This window comes from Capricornis sumatraensis, chromosome 8, assembly GCF_032405125.1.
Source record: "Capricornis sumatraensis isolate serow.1 chromosome 8, serow.2, whole genome shotgun sequence".
NCBI lineage: Eukaryota > Metazoa > Chordata > Mammalia > Artiodactyla > Bovidae > Capricornis > Capricornis sumatraensis.
This window is the reverse complement of record NC_091076.1, coordinates 11,186,251-11,204,555: the sequence shown is the minus strand read 5'-3', so window position 1 is coordinate 11,204,555 and position 18,305 is coordinate 11,186,251. Positions and strand designations below refer to the sequence as shown.

The 18,305-nt window shown below is 50.8% G+C and overlaps 1 protein-coding gene across 1 annotated transcript; it reads left to right on the top strand.

Annotated features, from left to right (window-relative positions):
- The first annotated feature begins 642 nt into the window (after positions 1-642).
- Positions 643-11,199, top strand: LOC138083832 (pepsin A). The gene is made up of 9 exons (XM_068977760.1): positions 643-698; positions 1,108-1,264; positions 3,684-3,801; positions 4,845-4,963; positions 5,694-5,893; positions 7,867-7,983; positions 9,364-9,508; positions 9,602-9,700; positions 10,938-11,199. The coding sequence occupies exons 1-9, from the start codon at positions 643-645 to the stop codon at positions 11,085-11,087; spliced, it is 1,161 nt and encodes a 386-aa protein (XP_068833861.1). The 3' UTR covers positions 11,088-11,199.
- The last annotated feature ends 7,106 nt before the right edge of the window (positions 11,200-18,305 follow it).

The window sequence follows — 18,305 nt, the reverse complement described above, 5'->3', positions numbered from 1 at the left end:
CCCATCCCCTTGCCCTGTACTATATACACCACTTTCCCAAGACGCGGCCCAAGAGCCACGAGCAGCAAGAGAAAAATAAGGCCCATGTGCTAGCCAGACACCCAGCAACCCCATATAACGATCCTTTCATGGGGAAATGTTTCCTGAGTCCCAAACCACCCACCCAAGGATGTGCTTGAGGACTGACACTCTGGGGACATGACCCATCACTGCAAGGACATCCGCTCTGTCCCACCATCTGTCCCACAAGGACCATTCAGGTACCTGGAGCTCCTCTGCCATCTGTCCAACATTCTGTGCACTTTGGACCAATTTTGTCGAAATATTCCACTTATCGAGTTTGGATGCCTTCTATCATTTAAGAAATAAGCCGCCACTTGGCCACTTGCTCTCCGCGGGGTCATTCCAGCCTGAGGTCTGGATAACAAATGGAAAGCTACTCAACTGGAAACTCTGAACATGGCATAGGGCAGGCACAATCTTATCAGGAAACTTTCTGCTTGGGGTGAGAGTAATGGGTGACGTTGGTGGCTGATAAGGCCATGCCCGAGGACTCGGGCTGTATATAAGGAGCGGCTCCTGCCTGCTACGGTACACTTTCCCGTCTTCCCTTCTCCGGAGGCTTGGGAGCCAGGAAGAACCATGAAGTGGCTGCTCCTGCTTGCTTTGGTGGTGCTCTCTGAGTGCAGCGTCTTCAAGTGAGTCTGGGGAACGCTCTGCACCAAGAGCTGTTTTCCTGGGGTTATTTCCTTTTGCTGTCCTTCCCTCTTCCCTCCCACAACTCCTCTCTCTGCATCCGTCCGGAGCCTCTTTTCTCTGCTTGTTGGGGGACGCAGCACAGCAGACGTGGTTAATAGCACAGACCCTCCAGGCCAGGCTGGGTAGGGTTCTCAGCACCAACACTGGGCCGGGCCACTTCCGGCAAGCACTTCTCCTGTCTGCCTTACTCTGCCCAAAGACGGGAGCATCTCCCTTCTCAACTTCCTTCTTGTGCTCTTGGGCAAGCTTCCTTTTCCTTCTGGGTCTTCCACAGCACCCCATGAGCAGGTCCTTTGCCTAATCACCCTTCTTCCTCCAAACCAACTGTGTGCAAATGCTCCGCCACAGGATCCCACTCGTCAAAAAGAAGTCCTTGAGACAGAATCTGATCGAGAATGGCAAGCTGAAGGAATTCATGAAGACACACAAATACAACCTGGGCAGCAAGTACATCCGGGAGGCAGCCACCTTGGTGTCTGACCAGCCCCTTCAGAACTACCTGGATGTGAGTATGTGGGCAGGCAGCGGGCCAGCTGCAAGGACTCAGCCTAGAGGAGAGACAGGGGATCCCAGGGTCTGGGAAGACAGGCCAGTGTACACCCCTAGGCAAGTGTAACCCAGGGTCTGCTCCCTGGATCTCAGAGACACAGGGAGAGTAGAAAAACTCACAGTCAGAGGTGTTGCTCTCAATTCATTTATTCATTCGTTCATCCAATGCTTACCTAGGTGGAGCACCTCCTATGTGTCAGGCTCTGTGCTGGGCCCAGAGAAGCAACAGTGGATGAATGTCAGGGTCCCACAGTCTAGTAGGAGAGACAGATGATAATCAGGGAGCCTCACTAAGCATGACAAGCACGACCAGGCCAAGGCCACCCAGTGAAGCTGACACACTGACTGCAAGACAGATGACGGGCAGGGACACCTCCCTGGGGCAAGGAAGAGAGAGGGGAGTTCCGAGAGGACAGGAGAGTGTCCCAGAGAGTGGGAAGACTTGCACCAGACCCTATGACAGCGGGGAGCAGAGTGCATTTGAGGAATGGAAGCCAGAGTCCATTTTCAAAGCGAGGTCCGTGTCCACGGGGGCTGGTGGGTGGAGCCAGACCAGAGTGGGTCGGGGGGATAAAGACTGGCATCTTAATTGCCACCAGATCACCTTAACTAGGAGGGGGGATTGACAAGATCAGATTGGAGTTTCAGGAAGATCATTCTGACTCTTCCATTTCGGATCCGATGGGCTTGCCCTTCCGTGGATACTATACGTCCCCTGGGTGAAAGCCAAGGTCGTGAAGCAATCTTGCCTGTCATTAAGAGCTTGGCCTATGACATTTGCCAGACCTAGGGAAGTCTAGGCTCTCATGTTTCCAAGTCATGGGACCTTGAACAAGTCTGAGTGAGACTCAGCTTCCTTGTCTGTAAGACAGAACTATTACTATCCACCACCAGAGGGTTGTTTTGAGTAATTCAAGCAGTAACGTAGTGGGGGAGGGTTGATTTGGGGGAAGTTGTTTCATTTGGGGTTTTGTTGGGTTTTTTTGAGTGCTTAGGTGGGGGCTGGACTTTGGTTAGAGCTTGGGAAAAGCTTTGTAAAGTTAGCCCATTTGTTCACTTTACAAATATTTATAAAACACCTACTCTCTATCAGAGACTATGCCAGGAGCTGGGGAAACAACAGTGACTAAGCAAAGATCCTGGAGCTTATATTCTAGATGGAAAGACAAATAAGAGACAAATAAATAGGAATGTAAGATAATTCCAGGTAATCACAAGTGCCACAGAGAAAAAAGCCAATTAGTTAGAGTAAGGAGAAAAAGAATGGGGCAGGGGCAAATTTAGATAAAGTAGTCAGGGAGGGCCTCTTGATGGAGCTGATATTTGACTACAGCACTGAAGGATGGATAAGAAGGAGTCAGCCAAGGAAAGATCTAGAATAAACATTTTCTTAGCACAAGAAATACCAAGTGCAAAGGCCCTGGGATGGGAATGAGCTGGTCATGAAAGAACCATAGCAGTGTGGTTGGAGCAGGGCTAGCCAGGGAAAAACTGCTGCCACTAAGAATAAAATTCGTGAAGATACTTTCTTTCTCTTTTTTTTATTTATTTGGCTGCACCTGGTCTTAGTGGTGGCATGCAAACTCCTAGTTGTGGCATGAGGGCATCTAATTCCCTGACCAGGGATGGAACCCAGGCCCCCTGCATTGGTACCATGCAGTCTTAGCCACTAGACTGCCAGGAAAGTCCCAAGGATACCCTTTCTTAAACCCATTGCAGTCATCTAGACTTAGGAAAAAGATATCTCAAGGGGTCTTCACTTCTAGGTGACTTATTTATCTCCCCATCAACAATTTAAAGAAAAAAATGTTTAAGCATTTACTCTGCTGGGGTTTCCCAGGTGGTGATAGAGGTAAAGAATCTGCCTGCCAGTGCAGGAGACACAAGAGACCTGGGTTTGATCCCTGGGTTGGGAAGATCCCCTGGAGTAGGAAATGGCAAGCCACTCCAGTATTCTTGCCTCGGAAACCCCATGGACAGAGGAGCCTGGCAGGCTACAGTCCATCAGGCTGCAGATGGTTGGACACGACTGAGCGGCTAAGAACAGATTTACTCTGCTGGGTAAGTTTCTACCCTGTCCGAGAGTGTGCATTCTCTAGGATAACAAGACTAAGACATTCAAGGCAAGAGGGGACAGCAGGTTATTGTTGAGTGTTCATGAGGCTTAGAAGAGAATAGCCAGAGGTTGACAGGAGAGCAATCAGGGAAGACTTCAAGGAGGAAGGGAGACCTGGCTGGGCCTTGAAGGATCAAGAGATGAAGGAAAGGGGGCCAGTGAAGGGGGAGACTGGATGTGGCCAAGAGGACCCAGCGACAGTCCCTGGGGAGGCCAGGCTGGGGAGTCCCCATTTGCTGAGCTGTGTGTCCCCCGGCAGACGGAGTACTTCGGCACCATTGGCATCGGCACCCCCGCTCAGGACTTCACTGTCATCTTTGACACCGGCTCCTCCAACCTGTGGGTGCCCTCCGTCTACTGCTCCAGCGAAGCCTGCAGTGAGTGTCCCCCCGCCCTCTCCAGGTTCCTGACACTGAGTCACCTGGGAGCCCCGAATGCTCAGGGGCCTCACATAGGTCTGATTTCAAGCCCGCTGAAGCCACTCAGTTATCCACTCCAAAAGCATTCACTGAGCACCTATTATGTGCCAGGCTCAGGTGCCCTGGAGGATGAAGGTCCCAGCCCTCAGGAAGTTCAGTCCAGGGGCAGAGTGTGCACCTGCACATCACCATGGGTAGCTGTGGGCCTGCTCCAGTCAGCATGAGCCTGGCAGGACCTTCCATCAGCGTTGCTGCTGTTCAGGCGCTCAGTCGTGTCCAACCCTTTGTGACCCCATGAACTGCAGCACACCAGGCTTCCCTGCCCTTCACCATCTCCCAGAGTTTGCTCAAACTCATGTCCATCATGTCGGTGATGCCATCCAATCATCTCATCCTCTGTTCACCCCCTTCTCCTTCTGCCTTCAATCTTTCCCAGCATCAGGGTCTTTTCCAATGAGTCAGCTCTTCGCACCAGGTGGTCAAAGTATTAGAGCTTCAGCTTCAGCATCAGTCTCTCTAATGAATATTCAAGGTTGATTTCCTTTAGGATTGACTGGTTTGATCTCCTTGCAGTTCAAGGGACTCTCAAGAGTATTCTCCAACACCACAGTTCGAAAGCATCAAATCTTCAGTACTCAGCCTGCTTAATGGTCCAACTCTCACATTTCTACATGACTACTGGAAAAACCATAGCTTTGACTATGGGGACCTTTGTCAGCAAAGAGATGTCTCCGCTTTTTAATATGCTGTCTAGGTTTGTCATAGCTTTCCTTCCAAGGAGCAAGCGTCTTTTCATTTCATAGCCACAGTTTCCATCCACAGTGAGATGATCCCAGTTGGTCCAACCAGATAGGAATGGAACCTGGGAACACTAGATCACCAAAGTCTAAAGAAAAAAGTTAACTTTCTCTTCCAAAATCCAACCCAAAACGAAGGCACCCTCAGCCCATGACTCTGGCTCAGCTTTTGGAGTTTGACCATGTCTCCTCTTGTCCTCACAGCCAACCACAACCGCTTCAACCCTCAAGACTCCTCCACCTATGAGGCCACCAGCGAGACACTGTCCATCACCTACGGAACCGGCAGCATGACGGGCATCCTTGGATACGACACCGTTGAGGTGAGCACACTCTGGCCGGCCGCCTCATCCTGCACAGCTTCCAACTTCAGGGACCTTGGAGGCCACAGCACAGACCTCTCCCCACCCCCTCCTCACCCTCTGTGGCAGCTCATTCAATATGGATCTTGGTATCACAAAAGCAACCTAACTGGGGCATGAAGAAAGTGGCAGAGATACCACAGATATTTTGGAGGGGCTGGTGGCGGCAGGGTGGGGGGCAGAAGTAGTAAGGGAGGGGAATGCCAGAAGCCAACGTCAGCACCCAAGCTGAATGCTATGAAGGGGTAGGAAGAAGGTAGGAAAAGGCTCAGTTCTCTTTTAGCACCTCCTCTTCTTCCTCCTCCCCGAGCCCACAGCCCCCCTGAGTCACAAAAGCTCCACCACAAGCATCCCCAGCCTTTCCAGGGCGCACCAGGGGTCCAGGGTTCTGATTTGCCCGGCGTCTGCTTTGCATCTGATCTTCAAAAACACACACACACGGTGACCATCTGTTCTGCAGCACATTCTCACACCAAGTCGCAGACGGTGCCCATCTGGGGATCAGCCTCAGTTGTTCTTTCCAGCAGAATAACAAGAAATTCCAGGGCTAATCCCTCTCCCCTCCTTCCACCCTGATGCCCCAGAAGCCAAGTCCTACATGCAATGAACCAGGGGATGCTCTGAGCCCAGGGTGGGCACCCCGCGGTGCTCAGCACAAGCCAGTGAGAAACGTCTTGGTTCCCCCACGCAGGTCGGAGGCATCAGCGACACCAACCAGATCTTTGGCCTGAGTGAGACAGAGCCCGGCTCCTTCCTGTACTATGCTCCCTTCGATGGCATCCTGGGTCTTGCCTACCCCAGCATCTCTTCCTCTGGGGCCACCCCCGTCTTTGACAACATATGGGACCAGGGTCTGGTTTCCCAAGACCTCTTCTCCGTCTACCTGAGCAGGTAAGTGAAGGAAGGAGGTCACGGTCACCAGGTCCAGCAGGATGCTGTCAAAGGCTGGATGGGCTGGAATCTTGGCAAGCAGGGGGATTGGCAAGGTCAGTGTATTAGACTTGAGAGGTGTATCTTTGGAGAGAACAGTGCCAAATTCCTCTCTGATGAACAGTCTTCATCATCTTATTTTACTAGCAAGATTCTCTGTCGCCTTGCTTTATGCAAGTCAAATATCATTAGCTATTTGCTCTCCAGAAGACCACCATTTAATGTGAGTCCACTTAGGGACTTCCCTCGTGGTCCAGTGGTTAGGATTCTGCTCTCCCAGTGTAGGGGCCCAGGGTTCAATCCTTGGTCAGGAGCTAGATCCCACATGCTCCAACTAAGACTCGGTCCAGCCAAATTAAAAACAAAAATTTAAAGAGTGAATCCACTTAAAATTGGAGCCAAAGTTCATAGCAATAAATGAAAAGAAGCTTTGATTGGGATTTAGACCTTGAACAGAGAAACTTTTAAATGATGAAAGCAAGTTTCTTTTATTAGTTAACAAAATTTAGGTTCCAGGTGTGGCTATGAGCTAATTCTAAGAATAAAGAATAACCAAGCTTTGGTTTTGGCTGAGTAGAGGTTTGTGCCAGAATATCTGAGGTTGTGTCATCAACTTTCTTGAGACACTCAACCTTCCTCTGACACTCACATCCTTTTCTTTTGAAGCGATTTGTCGTCATTGATGGGTTGTTTGTTTTTTTTTTTAAGATATTGACTGTCCTATAACCTCACTGGTACTATCAGATGTTTATAAGGAAGGTGGGGTGGGGTTAGGGGAGTGGAATCATCTGTCTGTGACCAGTTGTTTGCTGAATAATTTCTTAGTGTCATCTACATTTGCTTTCCTGTCTAAACTGAAACTGCAGAAATTTAGACAATGAATATTCCAGTAATCAGGACTCCAGCAATGTACAATAGGAGGGTCTTTTTAGCCTTTTTTTCTCTTGACCACTTAATATTCAAGTTTCAGCTCTCTTAAACATAATCTGTTTTTATGGGCAGTTAGGTAATTCACATAGGGCCAACTAGATTGAAGTTTCACAATCCCAGCACTATTGACATTTTTGGACCAGATGATTCCTTGCTGTTGGGGGCTGCTTTGGGATGTCTGGCAGCCTCCCTGGCCTCCACCTACCAGAGGCCAGCGGCTCCTCTGACCCCCACCTAGTCGTGGCAATGAAAAACGCCTGCTGCTAAGTCGCTTCAGTCATGTCCGACTCCGTGCGACCCCACAGACGGCAGCCCAGCAAACCACGAACTACATTATCAAGGCTTTAAGAGCAGACACTGTCGTTCATTTATTTCTCTTGAGGTCCCCACAGCAAAGAGAGCATGTGGTGGAAACCACACACACTTTGGAACCAAAAAGATCTGTGGCTCCCGGGCTGTGTGACCTTGGGCACACTGCACCACCTCTCTGAGCCTCAGTTACTTCAGCTGTAAAACAGAAATAAGAGTGATCATGGCATGGGTCTTGATGTCAGGATTATAAGAAACCCTGTGGACCACACACACTGCTCAGCTCTTGACGTAGGCAAGATCCCAATTAAGAACAGCTCTTAGTTTTTGGTTGCTGGGGAAAGGATGGGAGAAAGGGACAGTTAGGGAGTTTGGGATGGACATGTACACACTGCTATATTTAAAATGGGTAACCAACAAGGACCTCCTGTATAGCACACGGAACTCTGCTCAGTGTTATGTGGCACCCTGGCTGGGAGAGGAGTTTGGGGAAGAATGGATACATGCTTATGTACAGCTGAGTCCCTCTGCTGTACATCTGAAACTATCACAACATTGTTAATCAGCTATACTCCAATACAAAACAAAAAGTTTGTTTTTTTTTTAAACTAACTCTTAGAATGCACGTAGTTTATATGTTCAGTTGGAATTGTGAATGTATGAATGAATTCCTGTTTTCCCTCCACTGTCCATAGCAACGAAGAAAGCGGCAGCGTGGTGATGTTTGGTGGCATCGATTCTTCTTACTACTCGGGAAGTCTGAACTGGGTGCCTGTTTCTGTTGAGGGCTATTGGCAGATCACTGTGGACAGGTGAGGTCATTGTGGATGGGCTATAACCTGGCATGGGCCCCAGACTCCATTTCTTTACACACTTGAAATTAACTAAGAATTCCAACATCCCCCTGGAACAGCCAGCACAGGGAAATGTGCTCCAGAAGGAGGTAAAAGTTGGCTGAATCAGAGAGACCCAGGGAAGGGCACATCACTGGAGGATAAGCAGTGTCTGGGACCCCTGCCCCAGAGACTCAGCAAGAATGAGACAGCCAATTCCCTTCTGAGCAAAGAGACAGGACAGTCTACCAGAATCTCTATAAAGAGTGAGGGGTCCCCTGTCCATACATCTTGGCTTCTCGGGGGCTTGTCACTTTTGGTCTAAGGTCAGGGCAAAATGGTGGAGAAGTTGTTTCAAAACATATCCTCCTATTGGCTTCCCTGGTGGCTCAGACGGCAAAGAATCTACCTTCAGTGTGGAAGACACAGGTTCAGTCCCAGGGTCAGGAAGATCCCCCGAAGAAGGGAATGGCAAACAACTCCAGTATTCTTGCCTGGAGAATCCCATGGACAGAGGAGCCTGGCAGGCTACAGTCCATGGGGTCGCAGAGAGTCAGACAGACTGAGAGACTCACACACACACACACACACACACACACACACACACACACACAAGCTTCCCTCCACTTTCCACTTCAAAGACTGTCTGCCCCCAGGTAGCTTTAACCTCCAGCTGTTCTGCCCGCAGTTGGCCTGCTTGGGTGACCCATAGCCCAGGTTTGCCCAGGAGTGAGCAGTTTCCTGGGATGCCAGCCTTTCAGTAGTTAAACCAAGACAGTCCCAGGGAAACTGGGACACACTGATCTCCCTATGTCTGCCCCAGCCATGCCAAAACCCCATCAGTTCCTCGAACTCCTGCCCCTCGGGTGAATGGGGCAGCCAGGGCTGGACTTACCCGGCCATCAGTCCAGCACCACTGCCCACCCCCTGTCGCCTCTACCTGTGGTGTCCTCCTCTAGCTCTTCTTCTCCCCAGCAACCTTTGGGTGTCCACCTCCCTGAGAAGCCTTCCCTGGCGTGGTCCACACCAGCACCCTCACCCTGGCTTGGGTTCTGTTCCCCTACTCATCCTGCTCCTCCTCAATCATAATTTATCTTTCCAGCTAGAGTAGGAGCTCCCGGCGGCCAGAAACCATGCACCCGTCTTGTTTGGCTTTGCATGTCCTCTGCCTAACACAGAGCAGGCACTCAGTAATTCCTGGTAAACTACATGAATTCAGAGAATGACCGTGAGAACAAGAGAAGCTGAAATGTTATGCACTGGCCAATGGATGGGGAAGGAACCAGGGTCACCTGGTTCCTCCTTGAGAGATGTACCGCCTAGGGGCTCAGGGGACCCTGACTTGCCTCTTTTCTTCAGCATCACCATGAATGGAGAGTCCATCGCTTGCAGCGACGGCTGCCAGGCCATTGTTGACACCGGCACCTCTCTGCTGGCCGGCCCAACCACTGCCATTTCCAACATTCAGAGCTACATTGGAGCCAGCGAGGATTCCTCTGGCGAAGTAAGTTCAGCCCTGGCTGCCCTGTTCTAGACTCAAGTGGTGGATCTGCCACACACGAGCAATGAAAGCCCTACTAACCCTCGCTCCTTCCAGGAGGTGATCAGCTGCTCTTCCATCGATAGCCTGCCTGACATTGTCTTCACCATCAATGGTGTCCAGTACCCTGTGCCCCCCAGTGCCTACATCCTGCAGGTAAGGGGGCTCTGGGCCTTCCACTAGATGTGCCCACCCAGAATGTGGCCACAGACTGCCCCTCAGCACAAGGGCAAGGGCACTTCCACAAGCTGGAGCTGCCATCTGCTCTGGACAGCCTCCGGAGAAAAAGAATACATCACAGATAAGTGTGCGAATGAGAATTGAGAGGCAGCACCCCCAGGGAGGAAAAGCAAGGCAAAGGTTGGTGGTGTGAAAGGAGGATTTCTAGCTGGGCCCTGGAGTCCAAGCTCTGGGTCTCGAGGATTAGCCCGAGGTTCTTCAGCAAGGTACTGGCCCCTGGATCCCTCCTGTATCTAAAACCTAGACCTTTCCCCACACCAGGGTGCAGTTATTGTAATCACGTGGGATTGCCCACATCAAAGCTACAAAATGTTGGGCAAATGGAAACCACACCTCCCATAGGGTCAGGGCTTATGACACTCCTATGGTTTCGCTGCTGCTGCTGCTAAGTCGCTTCAGTTGTGTCCGACTCTGTGCGACCCCATAGACAGCAGCCCACTAGGCTCCTCTGTCCCTGGGATTCTCCAGGCAAGGACACTGGAGTGGGTTGCCATTTCCTTCTCCAATGCAGGAAAGTGAAAAGTTAAAGTGAAGTCGCTCAGTCGTGCCGATGCACCCAGGAAAACCCTGCCTTCTAGTACAATGCTGGATGGGAAACTAGTTTTGCCCAGTGGGTGGATGTCATTCAGCAAGAACTAACTAGGCCCCTCCCCCAGCAATGCTAATTAGGAGGGGGTGGAGCCTTAGCCATGGTGGGGGATGGGGTGCAGAGGGCTTGAAGTTCCAGAGAGGATTGTAATATGCAGCCAAAATCACAAAGTCAGCGACTTAGTGAATGAAAAGGACTAGCAGCTGATCCAGTTTGCCACCGGTGGGGATCAGAATAATGAGAAAAGGCTGTGTCACAGTGCTTCCAGAATCCTTCCCGGCAGCTGAGTTCTCCCTAAACCCCTTAGCTCCGATGCTGACGTCAGGGTGTGTACATCTGCCAGAAACACTGGATAATGTCTGGTAATCCCTGGAAACCAAGACAGCAGCGAGTTGCTTACAGAGGCAGACCCCAGGCCAGGAAGAGCCAAGTCCCCAGGCATGAGCCAGGAAGCTCCTCTTTGCACGTGGCTGGCAGCGCACCGTGGTCCTGGATGCTCAGGCCCTAGCGCCTGTCCCCAAAGGGTCTGCGTCCCAGCTCGGGTTTTATTCTCCTTTCCTCCAGAGCGACGACGTCTGCTCCAGCGGGTTCGAGGGCATGGATGTCTCCACCTCCTCCGGGGACCTCTGGATCCTGGGTGATGTCTTCATCCGCCAGTATTTCACCGTCTTCGATAGGGCCAACAACCAGATCGGCCTGGCTCCCGTGGCCTGAGCCCGTGTGATTCCAGCCACTTCCAGGAAGATCCCTCCCTCATTCTGCCCCTGATCTTTGATATAGATAATTCTCCTGGTTGTTCCCCCTCTGGGATCCTGGAGGTGGAATCTTGGCCCTGTTCCCTGTCAGTCACATCAATAATGTAGAATAAATCATAACCTCCTGGAAAATGCCTTGTGTGGTTGCTTCTGTTTGTCGGAGTTCCCCTTTGCATCACTGGGGTCGGAACACCAGGGCAGGGGGACAGAGTGGACCACTGCCATTTGGACAGCGCCAAACACAGTGGCAGCACATGCTTTGTAACAGAGCTCGGAAGATGAACGAGCCTCTGCCGGACCAGCTGGGAGCGTCATATAAAGACCTGGGGACCAGAAATGCCAGGGCTGCTGCATTCTCGCAGAATTCGCAAGCGCCCGCTCAGTCACTTCAGTCGTATCCGCCTCTTCGTGACCCTATGCACTGTAGCCCACCAGTCTCCTCTGTCCATGGGGATTCTTCAGGTAAGAATACTGGAGTGGGTGGCTATGCCCTCCTCCAGGGGATCTTCCTGACCCAGGGATCGAAGTCCCTATAGAATAGAGCACCTGAATTCTCTCTTTTTTTATATATATATATATTAATTGATTGATTTGGCTGTGCTGGGTCTTAGTTTCAGCACTCAGGATCTCTAGCTGTGATTTGCAATTGAACTCAACTTAGTTGCGGTATGTGGGGTCTAGTTCCGCAACCAGGGAAGGAACCCAGGCCCCCTGCATTGGGAATGCAGAATCTTAGCCCCTGGACCACCAGGGAAGTCCCAGCACCTGAATTCTTGATTGAGGGAGTAACTTATTTTTCCCAAAGCCAAGAAGAGATGATGAGAAAAGGAAAAGAATTAAGGAGAGGTTCCCAGTGATGGTGACACCCCTAAGTATGCCAGGCAAGGCAGAAGTGACCTTGAGACATGGGCCAGAATGGTAAGAGAAGCTGACATCCCCAAATCTACCAGGCTGTTCTGTGATGAGCTGGTTGATGCAGACTAACCCTCGGGAGCTTCTCAACACTCTGGGTGCAAGACAACGAGCTGATCCGTTTCCCCATTGGTGATTGAAAGAGGGTGGGTTTCCATTCCCCAAGGAGAGGAACAACAGGTGATAATGGAGCCTAGACAATTCTACCTTTGGATTATAAAGAGAATAAGATTTGCTTGCACATACATAAACAGAAAAAGGGTCCCCAAGAACCAGATATCACAAAAGGGGTGGCATGGGATGAGGGGAGATGTGGTTAGGGGAAACACCTCACTATTCTCCAGGCAAGAACACTGGAGTGAGTTGCCATGCCCTCCTCCAAGGGATCTTCCCAATGCAGGGATCCAACCTAGGTCTCCCGCATCACTGGCACTCTTTACCAGCTGAGCCACAGGGGAAGCCCAAGAATACTGGAGCGGGTAGCCTATCCCTTCTCCAGGGGATCTTCCCAACCCAGGAATCGAACCAGGGTCTCCTGCATTGCAGGTGGATTCTTTACCAACTGAGCTATCAAGGAAGCCCTGCTGTGGCTTGTCCGCAAGCCTGTTTATCTAATAAACAAAAAATTCCACTAAGCTGGTGCACCACAACTATTGAGCCTGTGCTCTAGAGCCCAGGAGCCACAACTAATGAGCCCAAGAGCCACAACTTCTGAAGCCCGTGCACCCTAGAGCCTGTGCTCCGCAACAGGGGAAGCCACCTCAGCAAGAAGCCCACACCACAACTGGAGAGCAGTCCCTGCTCGCCACAGCTAGAAAAAAGCCTGTGTGGTGATGAAGACCCAGCACAGCCAATGATAAACAAAATTATTTTTTCAAAGTGTCAAAGTAAGTATGGGATGGGCTAGATTCTAGGCCCTTCTTCGAGGCTCACGGGGCACAGACCCCAATCAAAGCCTCTGAGAACTCCTACTGCAAAGTGATCTGTTTCACTTGGACTCAGCCCAGCTTGATCCCAGTTCCTCTCCTGCTGGTGAACTTATCACAGTCTCTCCTTGCACACGGCGCCTGCTTCTGCTGTGCTGAAGGCGGTCTGCTGGAGACACCGGCCTGAGGGCTTGAGCCCAGCCTCTCTGCTGAGGGGGACTGACTTTGGGGTGCTCAGAACAAAATGGCTTTGGGCACTCTTGTCATAACATTCCCCAATTTGTAATTTATCACATAAATGTAAGATATTGGAATCAACAAAGGGGTGGGGTGAACTCTCCCAGTCAATGTCCCAGGCCTCCCCAGTGTCATTCATACCCATTCTAGACTATTGTCCAGAGCTGCACGATCTTTTTTTTTTTTTTAATTTTATACAAGCCTTTCATGAAACCTATTCTTTCTTCCTTTAGCAGTGCCAGGTCTTAGTTACAGCACCAGGATCTTCGATCTTTGTTGCAGGGTCTTTATTTATGGAATGCAGGACCTTTCAGTTGAGGCATGTGGGATCTAGTTCCCTGACCAGGGATCGAACCCAGACCCCTTGCATTGGAAGGGCAGAGTCTTAGCCACTGGACCACCAGGGATGTCCCAATATTTTTAAAACATAAATTTGATCACATTCCTCCCTTGCTTCAACTCTTTCATCAATGCTCTGCAATTGCTTTTGGAATAAGACAATAAATCTCTGGCGTGGTTTCCAAGCCCTGCAGGCTCTGGTACCCCTGGACTTACCCTGTCTCACTTTGATCCCTCATACCCTTAGCTCCCACTGCCCTAGCCTTTGCCCACCGCCTGCACAAGTTCTCCCCACTTCAGACCTTTATACAGACACACTGTTCCCTCCTAGCATCCTGCAGGTATCAGCTTACACACCACTTCTCGGCAAAGCCCTCCCTGGCCACCCTCTCACAGGGTGGCCCTCCTTTACTTCATGGCACTGGGCGCAGCTGGTGATGATATCTTGGTAGGAGTACTTGTTTCAGATCCACCAAGGCAGAGACTGTGATCAAATATTTAACCGTTGAAGCACCAGCAGCCAGAGCAGGGCCAGGCACACTGGACGTGCTCAATAAATATTTATTGACTGAGCGATGAATTTGAGATCATGTTTTAAAAGGAAATAACTAGGATAAGATGAGAGAGTGGATCCGATTTGAGAGAGGCTATGGTTAAGACCACAGATGGGTCCATTCCCACTCGCGCTGACAGTCTGTCCTAGTCATACTTGGTCCTAGGACAAACAGGTGTATTCTCAGGTTTCTGGGGGTGAATTTCACCATGTCCTGGCTCTTTGCTCTGTTTGTGTTTCTGCTATTTCCTGACCTCCTCGCATGCCCCAGGCAGTATTCTAGGCTCCAGGGATACAGCCAGGTCTCCCCAGACCCTTCCTGTTCTCCTGTTCCTGGCCCCAACCTCCCAACTTCTTCCGCCGAGTTCTCCCTACTCAGCCCAGCAGCTGCAGCTCAGCCACTCCTTCCCAGCCCCTCTTCCACTCCCTCACCCTGGGACTCCTGGATCCACACAGAGTCTAAAAAGGCTCCCCGTTAGATCATTCATACTAGAAAACCCCAAGCTAATTTGTCTGATCTGACATCCCTCTATGAGATAAAATGGATTCACATTCCGTTTCTATGGTCTCAGGCCTCTTTCCCATCCATCATTCCCTACTTCCTGAGAGCCTCGGGGGTCTAAACTTAGCTCAATCCATCCTTCCCACTCATACTTATCCAGGAGTGTTTTGATTTTTTTTTTTTTTTTTTTTTTTTTTTTTTGCCGCAGCATGTGTCTTGCAGGATCTTAGGTCCCGACATGGGTTCGATCAAACCCAGGCCCATGGCAGTGAAAGCACCAAGTCCTAACCACTGAACCTCCAGGGAATTCCCCAGGAATGTTATTTTCATCTCATAAGTCTCTGCTCTGATCTGGGGAACTTGGACCCTCCCAGACTCAGATACCTGCCCACCACTGGTGGAAACATCACTGGTACAACCCCTAAGGAATGCCATTTGGCACTATCCATCAAAATCAGACAGGCATATACCTTTTGGCCCAACAACTTCACTTCTGGGAATTCATCTTAAAGACAGACTTGCACACGTGCAAAATGATGTAAGGCCAGGGTTATTCTTTGTAGCATCTTTTGTAAAGGCAAGATTTGAACCGACCCAAAGTCCACCCCAGGAGACGGTTAAAAGTCTGCTGTGTGCTGCTGTGAGCTGCTGTGCAGCTGTAAAAAGCAAAGGAAAAGATGCGAGCTAAGGATGGGATGGAAAGATCTCAAGAAGAGATTATTAGGTGAGAAAAACACACACATGCTGAACAACAGGTGATAACGGAGCCTAGACAATTCTATCTTTGGATTATAAAGAGCATAAGATTTGCTTGCACATATTTAAACAGAGAAATGGTGCCCAAGAACCAGAAACCACAAAAGGGGTGGCATGGGAGGGGGTGTTTGGTGGATATGGTGAGGAGAGATGCCTCACTACTCTCCAGGGAAGAATACTGGATTGGGTTGCCATGCCCTCCTCCAGGGGATCTTCCTGACCCAGGGATCCAACCTGGGTCTCCCACACTGCAGGCAGATTCTTTACCATCTGAGCCACCAAGAAAGCCCCGCATACAATTTTACAGATCTTTATTTCTAATGATGCGGGTTACCACACATTGAAAATAAGTTAATGAAAGGTACTTTTAAACCTCAGAGTTTGTCCCAGTTCAAAACCTACCATGGCTTGTCCTCAAGCATGTTTATCTGCTGCTGCTGCTGCTGCTAAGTTGCTTCAGTCGTGTCCGACTCTGTGCAACCCCATAGACAGCAGCCCATTAGGCTCCCCTGTCTCTGGGATTCTCCAGGCAAGAATACTAATAAACCCCAAAAGCAAGTCTCTTGAACCACGTCTGATCATTTGGCCCTTCAGGAATTCCCTGGGTGCAGTAAAACTGACTCAGAGGGAATAGGCTCCAGCCCACCCTCGCTGTCCTCTACTGCTCAGAACCCGACAGATGGACTCCTAGGAGAGAGAGTGCAGCGTGAACTCACCCAAGAACAAGTGAGCTTACTGGAGCGCAGGCTGCTGAGAACTCAGACCAGTTCATCTGTTGGCGAAAAGCACTCTGTGCCAGGAACTTCTCTGGCAGTCCAGCGGTTAGGACTCTGCACTTTCACTGCCATGGACCAGTTTGATCTTTGCTCAGGAGGCTAAGATCCCACAAGCCAAGCGGTGTGACCAAAAAAAAAAGCACTCTGTGCCTATTTGGGATCTTGAAAGTGGTTTTCCTGATGCCAGCCGTGGGCAAGGGGCATCATACTGGGCTCATTGCCGGCAGAGCATGCTCTTACCAAGTCCCCCCAAGACCTCCCACATGTCTCAGTTGGCACTGCCTGCCCACCAGGGGTGGGGAGACCACGAGGCTCCAACCTCGGGGGTCCTGAGAAGGGACTGTGGTGACCGCAGTGTGGGCGGTAAGAGCCCTGGCCCAGCTGGGGGATGGCTGGAGTGCTCTGCCGGCAGCTCCTGCATTTCTTCCTTCCCTTCCCCACTCCCGCACCCCCCCCCATCCCCTGCCAGGCCTTCTTAGGCCTGGAGCAAGCAGACAGGAGGCAGGCATGGTCCTTGGGTGGGGACAGCCAGACTCACTGGGGAGCAGACAGTCCAAGAGCAAGACAGGGACAAGAGTGACATCCTCAGGGCTTTGGGGGACAATTCTGAAGCATGTGCCACATGGCCTCCCAGAGGGTCCGCAGAAGGACAGGGTGCCATTGGCCCACAGCAGTGACCCACTCTTTAACAAAAGCTGACTGGCTGTCTTCCCTTCTCTCCTCCTCCCCCTCATCCCCACCATGCTCCCTGGGATCCCCTCCAGGGCGGTGACTCTCACCCAGTCTCTCTCTCTGGGTCTGCTCTCACAGAGTTCCAACTAAGACAAGGGATCACAGCACCCTAGCATAAACTGCAGCCATCAACTGCCTCTCTGCAACTCCAACGGAAGAAGCCAACAAAATGCCACGCGAAGGAAAAAAGCCCAGACTGGGAGTTAGAAGGCTGGGCCCTCCTCCCAGCTCAGCCTTCCTAGACTGTGCAACCTTAGGACACTCTCCTGACCTCTCTGGGCCTCTGTGGTCTCAGCTGTAAGTAGGGGATGGGGGAGTCTCAAATAAGCATGTCTTTATTTTTAGACCAACTTGGAGGAAGTGTTCACAGCTGTCCTCCCACTCCCCTATCCCCCAGCTTTTTTTTTTTTTTTTTAATGTTCAAAATGAATACCATTTATTATACTTAAGTGTTCTGTACAGGGAGGACTAGTACTAAAACTTGAATCGCATCCTCTGTTGAATACAGGGATAATGATGAGAAAACTGGCACTGACTTTGAGCCTCTACCATGTTGACAGCTGGCTTGTCTGAGGAGGGGCAGCCAGTGTTCCATACTCTCATCCTGAAATCAGATCCCAGGCAGCGCAGTGAAGCTTGGCAGGCTGCACAAGGTCACCACCACAAAGCAGAGAGACCAGTGGAGTCTGTGTCACATGCAACCATCTCAACTCCAGGAGGAAGCACTGCCATAATCCCATTATACAGATGAGGGAACGAAGACCTCCGGTCCCACGGCGAGTCAGAGCGTAGGGCTCAAACCTGGGTTTCATGCTACCCCAGGCCTCATTATACCACATATTTTGGGTCTCACTGCACTTGATGGTCTCTAAGTCCTTTGCATCTCTACAGTCTTTGGTTTTCAGGCTCCTAATTCCAAATTCATTATTTCTGCCACCCTGCTTGGATTAGGACCCCTCCTTACACTAACATAGGGCTTCCCTGTTGGCGCAGAGGTTAAAGCATCTGCCTGCAATGCGGGAGACCTGGCTTCCATCCCTGGGTTGGGAAGAGCCCCTGGAGAAGGAAATGGCAACCCATTCCAGTATTCTTGCCTGGAAAATCCCATGGACAGAGGAGCCTGGTGGGCTACAGTCCATGGGGTAGCAAAGAGTCAGGCACGACTGAGCGACTTCCCTGTACACTAACATGAGGGCTTCCCTGGGGGCTCAGACAGTAAAGAATCCGCCTGCAATAGAGGAGACACAGGTTCAATTCCTGGGTAGGGAAGGCCCCCTGGAGAAGGAAATTACTCCCTTCTCCAGCATTCTTGCCTGGTAAATCCCATAGACAGAGGAGCCTGGCAGGCTACAGTCCATGGGGCCACAAAAGAGACACAACATGGCGACTAAACAACTACACCAACATCTGGGCTGGATACCCCCAGGTGGCCTTTGCAGTCAAT